Source organism: Cyprinus carpio, chromosome B23, assembly GCF_018340385.1.
Source record: "Cyprinus carpio isolate SPL01 chromosome B23, ASM1834038v1, whole genome shotgun sequence".
Lineage (NCBI taxonomy): Eukaryota > Metazoa > Chordata > Actinopteri > Cypriniformes > Cyprinidae > Cyprinus > Cyprinus carpio.
The window spans coordinates 14399714-14410725 of record NC_056619.1 but is presented as its reverse complement, the minus strand read 5'-3'; the positions used below and the strand labels follow the sequence as shown (position 1 = coordinate 14410725).

The following is an 11012-nucleotide window of genomic DNA, read 5'->3' as shown; positions in this document are numbered from 1 at the left end:
TTGGAGCAGCACAATATGCATATGGTCAACACAACACACTTATGAGCAATAATCTTTATACTCACTCATATAAAGCCGCCGCCCAACCCAGCTTTAGCTGAAGACCAGAATTAGAAGACAGAAAACACTTCAACCCAGTACTTGTTTTGTCAGCATGAACATTTACTTTGCCGTGTCATAACAAAAAGTAATATTGACTAGAAATCAAGTTTCCATGTGGTGTAACTTAGTTTATTTTAATTCCACAAATTTGTCAAAAAAATTACAAAATACTCAAATGGGGAGAACACAGGACTCACAATCTGCCTCAATTATCTCTACTTTTTGTTTACACTGTGTCATCCCATGGCGACTACTAATATATACAATAAGCTTCAAGATACCAGTATATATAAATCTTAGCAGTCAGAATGTACATTCTGCTATTGCCGCTTTGAAACAAGAAGCTAAACCATTGACAACACTCAACATCAAAGGTTTAAGACACAAAAGAGGGACAAAAGGAGAAAATGCTTAAAACAAAAGTAAAATGCTGTATACATCTGAGACAGAATAAAAGATACATGACAGTCCAATTACAGAAAGTAATCAGCTTTGGGCGTATACTGCTAAAAACAGGCTTCTATGCATACTCTTCAAAGGATGCACAATGGCTTTTTTAAAACCAAACAGGGAGAATTAAAAACAGTACTAGGAGCTTTGACTGTACTTTGAACTGTACGCTCGAAAAAGGCCCACACGCCTGTCATTTCAAATAACGAACGTTAATTCTGATGGATCTGGAGAAAAACCAACACAACGAACAAAAATACTGCATGTAACAGTCGAAGATTGCTATCAAATGGCCTCGACATGATGGAGAGCAACTAAAGAGGCATCATGCATCGTAGGTAATGCAATGTCAGGAATGCAGAGAGCAGCTCAAACACGGTCATCATCTCCACTACTGTGAACACATGCACACAAAGGTACACAGACTCCAATCCAAGCCACCCTCTTCCCCCAGGCTTCACAGTGAGAATGGTTCAATGAATCTGTACAGTAGGTCGGGAAACTGACTGTGTGAGGACAAACCAGGGGGGCATTGCTATCTTTTCCAGCACCCTTTGACGATCTGTAAATCTAAAAGTAAAAAAAATGTGCATCAAGATGTCGCATATTGTCACTTAAAAAAGCAGTCAGGTCGGTTTCGCAATCTCTAAGCACTGAGGAACTTGTTGAGATATGAACCCAGTTGCAAAACTCAATGCCGTTCAACTTTGGTACAAAGAAAACAGAGCAAACGGCTTTCGAAATGCACTTAAAAAGCCATAAGAAATCCAATTATAGTTTCAGAACAAAAACTGAGGTTAATCAGTGCAATATTCATTCTTTCCAAATGGGCTACTTGCCCCAATACTCACGAGGCAGCGCACATCCTTCCCCTTCAAGTGCTTTGAACGTCTAACTCTGTTTGAGTTCAGCCAAGAAATTAAACATATGGTCATGATGTCATGAGTGTTTTTCGCAGACTGTCGATACATATGAAACCAATCAAACAAAACAATAAAAAAGCATCATCTGAGCTTTGACCTCTAGAGGTGTTTGGATTAAAATCCGGTACCATTCTACCCAGGGAGCCCCGTTTCCATGGACCGAACCATCTGACATGGTTACCTGCTCGAACAGTGCCATCTCCTTCCCCTCTGAAACAAGGGATGACACTTCAGAAAATTATTATATCGGAGGTCTAACGACTCTGTTAGGAATCCACACCTAATAATAATTATAATAATAGTAATAATTATATATGTATATATATATATATATTTATATACTATTTACAGACTTACAGAAAAACGCCATGCTGCAGCTTTTCTTAACATTATGAAAACCTCCTACAATGTATTAAAATAAACATTGAATTTAAGATAGCACTTTTCAGATATAATGGCCCGACTGTTCTGTTCCTCTGTTTTTCCCCCAATTAGCACAGTGACAAAGTATCTGGTTCTCTAGCACCTACAAAAGACGTCAGGGAAGCTTCTCAGAGTATGTTCATGCAGGAAAGTCACAATCAGTCTTGAGGACGCTGTCACTACTTGAACGATATATAACCCCCCGAAAACGTCAATGACTTAAAAAAAAAAAAAAAAAAAAAAAAAAAGAAGTCTGGAATAGTGAAGAAAGCTGACAACAGAAAGAAGGTTCCTCAGACGATCCTTGTCACTCCGCCTAACTGAAAATGTTTTTAGGACACGTGAGTTCCGTGTGTGACTGTTCTGCTGTGACCTCCTGTGTCCTGCTGCTCCTCTGGGAGTCCGCGGTTGATCACAGCTGCTTGTCGCTTTCCTTCTTCAACCGGCTGGAAAATAGTGAGAGAAGAGAGACGTACGGTATTATGATAGATGTTTGAAGCACATGTACGTTCTAACAAATGTCTGGCTGCGGGACTGACCTGTAATAGTCCTCCTGTCCTGGGAGAGGGCCTCCGTGCATGTGGTGATGACCGTGTAGCCACTGCTGCTCCATGGCCAGTCTCTGTAGCTCTGCAGACTGTGCATGCATGGCCTGCAGCTGGTGTGCCGCTGACATGGGTGGTGGGAGCCCACCTGGGAGATCTCTGGGATATGGGTTCGTGCGGGGGCTGTCCGAGCAGGGGGTTGGGGTTAAATGCCTGGACAAATGATGGAGAAGCTGCTCATGAACGTGTCTTACCGAAAACAGGGTGCCGAAGCATCTCGTGTTCGTGCGGGGGCTGTCCGAGCAGGGGGTTGGGGATGGCTCCGGGTGGGTAGGGGAACCGGGCGAGGTGCGGTCCGCCGGCCAGTGGGTCTACGAGCGGATGTGCCCCAGAACCTGGGGGACACACAAGACATTCACCACCACCTCTCCGTGTCAGCAAATTTTTGTAATGGTACAGAGTCAATATTATATAGAAACACATATATTTACTATTCACAGCACTGACATTCAAAATGAACATCAGGCTTACAAGACAAGCATGCAACAACATTTTATAGTAGGGATGCATGACATATTAGTACAATATTGGTTATTGGCCGATATTGGAAAAAAAAAAATTAATCAGCCAATATTAAGTATTTAAACTGTACATGGTAATTTCCTGATTTTTATATTCACATTCCCCATGCAGTCATCTACCACTTAGTCTTTAGCAAAATTCAACATTAAATCTTTTATACTGTTCATTATTGTGATGCTTCAAATTAATGCATGTGATGTCTACATTCATATTTATTTTTTGATTTAGTGCCATTAATAATTTAATTTACATTTTTTTTTTTTTTACTATCAACCATTTATCCGGTACCAGCAATGTAAGAATTGCCAATATAAGAATTTTGGCTAAAAAAAAAAACTGGTGCATCCCTATTTTATCTAATAAAACTGTTAAATATATTTAGTAAATACCATACTTCAAATTTAGAAAAAAGATTACAGAATTTGAACATTTGTACAATTTAGTGGCCATTTACTGTTCATAACATGAAATTAATTTCAGACGGAATTGTAATATCAGTGCATCCCTATTATATATATATATATACATATATATATAAAAACACACCCAAATTAAAAAACTTAAATAATAATTATATATATATATATATACACACACACACACACATATATACACACACTTTTTTTATAGCACGGAAATCATAGGGATAGTTCACCCAAATGTAAAAACTTTGTGATTAATTACTTACCCTCATGTCGTTCCAAACCTGTAAGACCTTCGTTCATCTTCAGAACACAAAGATACTAGGACAGAAAGCCCTTGGATTTCATCAAAAATATCATTATTTGTGCTCCAAAGATGAACGAAGGTCTTTGGGGTTTAGAACTACATGATGGTGAGTAAATAATTTTCATTTTTGGGTGAACTACCCTTTTAAGTCATTACTCTTTTTAAAAAACAATCTTCAGTGGCCCAGATGGAATTGTAGACTTTTGGGCTATTTTACGCGAACACTGATGGAATTCTGTGGAATGGATTCAAACGATTATGTTCTCATAGCTGCTTATTTAAAGCTGAACACATATTCAAATGAGCCAATATATCTCATAAATGCAAGAGATATGCATGAGATTCCATGTGGGCCTAATACAACAATCCAGCACACAACATTAGAGTGAAAGGTCCCTCACCTTGGTGCAGCGGGTCCTGTTGGTGCAGGTGTAGGTGTGAATGGATGTGCGAGTGCTGATGGTGGTGTGGCGTCACGTTGAACATCTGGAGCCGTGCGATGGGGTCGTTAGCCACAGAGGCCATCCTCTCAACGTGTATCCTCTCGGCCAACCGGTCGGGGTACATCATCTCAGGCCGTAGCTGCGGCCCGGCTAGTGCCAGCCTTTCCCGCTCCAGTGGATTCAGGCCCGGGTGGAAGGAGGCGAATGGATGTGGGCCAGCCATGTGCGTGAGGCCAATAGGCCCGTGTCGGGCAAAGTGCTCCATGGGGTTGGCGGAAGGATGCAGGCTGTCCAATTCTGGAGGTTTGACCTCGAAGCCCGGCTTCATCCTCTCCATTCTCATCTCCCTCTCACGGATCTCCCTTTCTCGCATCTCTCGCTCCCGTAGCTCACGCTCGCGCATGCTGGGGTCTGCATTGTAAAGGCCGGGCATGTGATAGGCCAGGAGAGGGTCTGTAGGGTTGAGCGAGACGAAGAAGGGATGATTACGGTTAGTGGGGGACATGACGTGGGGACGAGCGTATTCGCTGAGCTGACGCAGGGCGGGCGTGTCCGGGCCGATGTAAGGGGTCACAGTGGCGATGGTGGTGGGTGGTGGATCAAAAGATGCCCGCATATGAGCCGATCCCGCCATCGGGGGTTCACCCATGCGACCCTCATGAGAAGAACTGGAAGCTTTCTGTAAAGACAGAAGATATTGAGTAAGCAATCGATACTGAACAATTTTAGCTGAAACCATCAAATAGTTGCATTTCAACTTTTATGCAACACATTAGACCAAAACTTACAGCAGCTCTCTCAGCCTCCTTCTCTCTCTCCCGTTCCCGCTCCCTTTCTTTTTCTCGTTCCCTCTCCTTTTCTTTCTCTTCTCGTGCCTTCTGCTCTGCTTCCCTCTTGGCTTTCTCCAGCACCTCTTCCCGCTTCTTTGCCAGTTTTGATGAGGCCAGTGGTGTGAAGTAGAAGTCTGTTCTGGCACATGTGTTGTAACCTCTGTCCAGATGCTTGTAGAACCTGTAAACAGGATAGATGGAACGACCATCAGAATAATCATGGAGAATGAATACTGTCAGAGTCATTTTGCAGTGTGCAACCTTTCTTCTTATGTGACGCATAAGCTATGGAAATGCAGGAATCTTTTCACAGGCTGAATTTGCAGCCATTTGAAAAGCAATGCAATTACTTTGTGACAAATAAATAACCTCTGACATGTCCTCCCGTTTATACTATACTAGAGCCACTCAATCAGTCTTTTTAATCACCAGTGCCATAATGAGCTGCTCTCTCTGTGCATTAGTGAGCTTATTGATATTCACTGCAAGGGAGTGTGAGACAAGGCCACAGTAGCTCTACAAAGACATGCTCATGCTCTGATGGAGGCTTTCAGTGCTATGATGCAGTCATTAATCTGTGTCCTGTCCACGCCTGATGACTGCAGAGGAGCTGAAGCAGGTTTAATTAGCACACATTAATAGTGCTATTCAACAACTTTTAAACAAGTACATTTTGCACACAGAACCTGATAACGTGTATAATTATTAATAATATACAATTTTAATAAATATAATATTTTATATATAATAAAAAAGGCAAATGACAGATAAAATAACCATACACCCACTTTATGTTGCAATTACTCTGCTTATTGTACATACAAAATTCACAAAGTTTATTTTCAGCAGTCCAATATTCATAATTGTGAAAGTCAGTTTACAATGTATACCATGGTAAAATGTTTAATGTATTGTATACAGTGTGTGGATATATACATAGAGAGTGTATTTTGTACTGTAATATATATACATAAGCATATATCATACATACATTTATTTTACTCTCTGCACTACTCTGCATACATTGGATTGATTTTTTTTTTAACTTGAATGTACCTGTAGTGTGCAGTAAACATACATCCTTATAGAAATATACAAGTATCAGATCGGGACTCAGTATCTGCAGATACTCAATATTTGGCTCAGATCGTTTTTTTTTTTTAAATATGCATTATAATATTATTATATACCATCTTATTTTTATAAAATTTTTATTATTACAATAAAAAACTATAAATTAATATATCATTCTAATACATGCAATCAAATATAACTATCATAATTTGTACTTTTTTATAATAATAACAATAATAATACATTATTATTTAATTATGTTTTTGTTTATTATTTTTGGCTATAATAAAAATATTAATGTGTTTAATAAATATAAAAAATTGTTACCGTGCTGACTGGCTGGCATGACTGGGAGTGTTGACGATGGTGGGTGGAGGTGAAGGACTCCTCTGTGGTGGTGGAGGACTCTCTGGCTCCTCCACCTCATCGAGAGGCTCTTCTTTAATTTGCACAGGTGGCACAGTGGAGGGTCCCGGACAGGGCGCGGTGACTGATGCAGGCAGGGGCATGGATATGGAGGAGGGTGGTTGTTGCAGCGCAGACATAGCGCTCGCAACAGAGGAGGGTACGGTGGAGGGTGACAGGACGGGTGAGCTGCCTGGCATGAAGGAATGAGGAGGGAAAGGGGGCTGAGAAGGCGCTGAATGTGATGAAGAGGAAGAGGAAGGGAGAGGAGGAGCCGGAGGGGGCGCTTGACTTCCTGTCGCCGGAAGATTTTGGGACTGGGTGAGCACTGGAGGTTGCACGGGTGGAGGTTGAAGCTGCTGGTTTTGAGACATGAGCTGAAGGGGTGGCGGATGGGCGGAGGGAGGGTGATGTGTGGATAGAGAGCTGAGGGGCTTCAAGGCGGGCGGAGGAGGCAAGTTGGAAGGCATCTGCGGGAATGGAGGGTGGCTGGGATGCTTGTGTGATTGAGGGTTTGGCATTTGTGGGATGGGGGTGGTTGGTGGAGGTTTGATGTGGGGCATAGGCAATGTTGCAGGCGGGAGAGGCTGCTCTCTGGGAGGCTGGCTGCCACTCTGTGAGGAGGACTGTGACTGGGATGGAGGGGTGTGAGGTCGCTGTTGTTGAGATAGGGAGGTGGCTTGGGTCTGACCCGAGAGAGCTGAAGGGGGGACCTGAGACTGACCCATTGGGAAGGACTGAGTGGGTAAAGCGTGAGGATGAGGCATGTGTGATGGCCCGGCCTGCAGAGGGTGGCCCAATGGCGGCATGGGGCCATGTAGTGGAGGCTGTAGGGACTGAGGGCCGGTTTGAGAGGGTGGAGGCGGTTGAGGCAGGCCTTGCAGTGGGGAATGAGGTGAGGGCAGCCTCTGTGCTCCTGACTGGATGAGAGCCAGCGGACCTGCTGGAGGTATCTGCTGAGGAGGCATGGAGGTAGGGGGGATGGACGGGGATGGCTGAGAGGACAGCGAAGGCGCGCCTGAGGCGGGTGGCGTGGAGGCTGTGGCCACGGAAGGAAGGGCCGGGGGTAAAGCCCCTGTCTGGCACTGGATGACCGGAGGGTGCTGGCCCTGGAGGATCTGCTGCTGCGCCGAGGAGTCGGAGTCACTCTCGTTGTCACGTGGGCTGGGGATGCTGGGAGAGGAGCTGCGGTTGTCCTGGTCAATATCCTTGGGATCGCTGCTACCCTCATCATTTACGCTGCGACCGTCCGAGCTCTCACCTTCGCCCTCTCCTTCACACTCCGAGGGTGAGTCTGGCCGTTCCTGCGGAAGATGGAAAGGAGGAGGAAGGGTCAATAAACTTGGCCATAGCAGCAGTTACTAATGACCGAATAATGGGTGCAGTCACGATCAAGAACAAATAACCTTTGCATATCACAGTGCTCGAGTTGTAATGTGAACTCCTGACATTCAAAGGATATGAAATCACTCCACTGCTACCTTAGGTAAAGGCCAAAATAAACACAACTGTAAAATCTAGCATCTTCACTGGACTCTGGGTCAAATAGAACTGCCATGAACCCTTCAGTGAACTTTCTAAGTTTATTTATGTCTTTTGGATTAATGGAGAACTGTTCTTCCAAGAAAACCTCTAGTTGATAATTTTTCTCCCAAACAAATCCCACATTTCCAAAATAATAATTCAGGCACATTATCTCTGAGATCTTTAGAAGTACTCGTCAAATAACCATCTTTAAGGCAGCAGCACACATTGAGAAGTATCAAAAAGAACTGATCACAAGAAAAAAAACATCTGTTCAAGCTGTTTCTGTTACTCGTACACAAAATAATTTATAATAATAGGCTGCTTGTTTAGTAGGAGTTTACTTACCTGCGTTTTAGACTTCTTAGCGCTTGTCCTCTCGGACTCCTCTGTATCCGAGGCTCCTTTCTCTCTCTGACGTTTGGCACTCTTCATAGGCGATGGCGCCTCTTCCTTTGTCTTCTGTTTTGACAAAATGAAAACATGTTTCCTCTGAAAACAAGGTCCTGTGATGCTCAGTGTGATTTTGATTGATATAGTCTGGTCATGTAGATCCTACCTTGCTGGGTTTCTTCGAGTCAGTCTTGCTGTCAGTGCTGGAGGTGCTAGCTGCACTGGGTGAGGTCCGCCCGCTGGACCGCAGATCCTCATTGGTTGGTGAGGCTCTGCCATCTGGGCTGGCGGTTTGCTTCTTGCGGCCACTTCGTAGCGTTGACATCTGAACCGAATAATAAAATGTCTGATATAACACTGCTAATAATGCTTAAACACATTATATGCAGTTAAAATGCCACTAAAAATGAATAAAGTTTGGTGTCTTACTGAGCCGCGATTCCGTCGAGTCCTCATGCTATGCTTCCCACCGAGCCCATCGTCTTCCTCTTTGACAGGTTTGAACATAAACGGTGGCGGGTCTACAGGCTTCTCAATGGGGGGTAGTTCGCCGTACTTCTTAAAATGGATCCGGCAGTCGGTGCACAGCAGGATGTTCTCACGACCCCCGTGGTGCCAGTCCTTGGAGGCTGTAAACACAAATTCAAGTTCAGCTGAGCTCTGCTTATTAAACATTACACTAACAGGAAGTGCTCCAGGCCTAGCCAAACACCTCATGGACATGCTAAGGTCAAAGACTTTTACTCATCCATGCTGAGGATGTTTTCGTATCAGAAGTGAGAGTGATAGGAATGCCAACTGCATCCAACAGGTCAGAGGATTTAATGAGGCAAAAAACGGATGAGTAAGTGTCAGATTGGATTAAATTAGAAATGACACACTCTGATGTCCATCTGCCAGATGAGGGACGGGGCCGAGCATCAGAGCACTCTCAAACTGAGACTAATTACAGGCCTGCAGAGGGGATTATTGAAGTCTTCTGAAGGGAGAACTCATAAAGAGGCTTCACCTGTCTCATACTATTACTCATACTATTAACTTGTTCATTGAACTGCTGCATAAAAGTAGTATCACAGTTGTACTGTTCGTCTAAATACCAACATGATTTGATAGTTACATAAATCAAGCACTCACTGGTAGTGAAACAGTGACGACAGGCGTAGCCCTTCAGTTCCTGCTCGCTGTCTTCACTGTCAAAGTCATCTTCGCTGGCTGAACTCAAGTCCACTGGAAAAGATAAACATGCTGGTTAATGAATGTCATTTCACAACTACAGTCTCTTTAAGATGAGCCTGCTATGCTTAACACATTATCAGTGGCTCTTTGAAGAGACAAGTACAGTACACATAATAAGAGCGATCCCTCCCTGTTGCGTCTCTTATCGGATATGAGATTTCAGCTGTTTACTCTGAAGAATCACAGAGGGGGATCTGTGCTCTGAAAAGCCATATTAGTCCTGGGAGTTTCAGGGATGTCATGTTTAGCTGTGACAAGAGTCTGTTCTCTGTCTCTAGGGGGAAGCGAGGCAGATTGCACTTACAGAACTCGCTGGAAGGTGGGCGGGAGGGAGTGTTGACGGGAGTGGAGGCGGTGCGGGTCTTAATCCGGCGGAAGACGGGTTGTCTGCGGTGCCTGCGGTGGGCTCTGCAACTAGCAGCCTCCGGGGTTTTCTTCCAGTAATAGTAAAAGGTGATCAGCTCCCCCTGTGAGACAGAAAACACAAAAACAATCTCATGAGCCAGCTGTTTTTACAAGCACTCATACAGCCTCAGTGCATGAAACTGAACAAAGAATCTTTTCAACTACTATACAAAAATAATGTTGATCTGTTGGATGTAAATCTGACCTGATAAGTGAACAAAAATACCTCAAATGTCAAACTGATAAGGCAGCTGCACTGAAAAACATCAGTTTAGTTTTGATGACAGACAGAAAGGAAGGGAGAAAGTACAGAGTCCTGGACAAAGAATCCATGCCGGGTTTGCCAGCAGGCCGGCTTGTTGTGCCGTGGCTGTCCCAGGATTAGGCAGCGAAGCTCTCTGAATGCTGGGATATTAGGATCAGTACATTGGTGGCTGCCTGGGTGGCAGGCGCTTGAATGGAAACAAAGGAACATGTCAGGGAGAGCTTTGGCGCTACAAATAGGGAGTGAAATGGCTCCAAGCCCCTGTGCTAGAAGAGTCAATTGAACTTTAATCAAACATTCAGAGGGCGCGCTTGCCAGGGAGTAAGGCATATAAATTCCGAGCACAAAAGCCAGCCAGGAAATCAATACCCTACTGAAACATTAACACATGCAATCATGGATCAGAAGACGCTTTGCTGAGGCAGCCTGCACAAATTAACTGTCGCTTTCCGGACACACTTACACAAACCGTTGTCTGGTGGAGAAGCAATTATGCACTTTTCCTGCGGTGGTTCCTCTTGTTTCTCTTTTGTACCTTTCAGTTTGTTTGTAACAGAACCATTTGCCTGATTTTGGAGATTAATTTCAAGACACTGCACTGGAACGGCTGGCATGTCAACGGCTGAGCTTTTAACATGCTTTAATGTTTTAATGGTGCAGGAATGAGTGAAGAGGACAGTCAT

General features: G+C 43.9%; 1 protein-coding gene across 11 annotated transcripts in view; it reads right to left on the bottom strand.

The window, feature by feature from the left end:
• Positions 1 to 209: 209 nt before the first annotated feature.
• LOC109084630 (arginine-glutamic acid dipeptide repeats protein-like) overlaps positions 210 to 11012 on the bottom strand; it is a 150753-nt gene continuing 139950 nt past the window's right edge. For 9 of the 11 annotated variants that reach the window (XM_042751393.1, XM_042751390.1, XM_042751392.1 and 6 more), the window contains 9 exons: positions 9964 to 10126; positions 9558 to 9650; positions 8853 to 9052; positions 8590 to 8748; positions 8379 to 8492; positions 6429 to 7810; positions 4986 to 5208; positions 4156 to 4876; positions 2654 to 2868 (listed from right to left, as the gene is read on the bottom strand). In XM_042751393.1, the coding sequence (XP_042607327.1) occupies positions 2681 to 2868; positions 4156 to 4876; positions 4986 to 5208; positions 6429 to 7810; positions 8379 to 8492; positions 8590 to 8748; positions 8853 to 9052; positions 9558 to 9650; positions 9964 to 10126 (3243 nt within the window). In that variant the 3' untranslated portion in view covers positions 2654 to 2680. Of the gene's footprint in view, positions 2345 to 2437; positions 2618 to 2653; positions 2869 to 4155; positions 4877 to 4985; positions 5209 to 6428; positions 7811 to 8378; positions 8493 to 8589; positions 8749 to 8852; positions 9053 to 9557; positions 9651 to 9963; positions 10127 to 11012 lie in introns of those variants that run through there. The other 2 variants (XM_042751397.1, XM_042751398.1) reach the window with 2 other exon arrangements.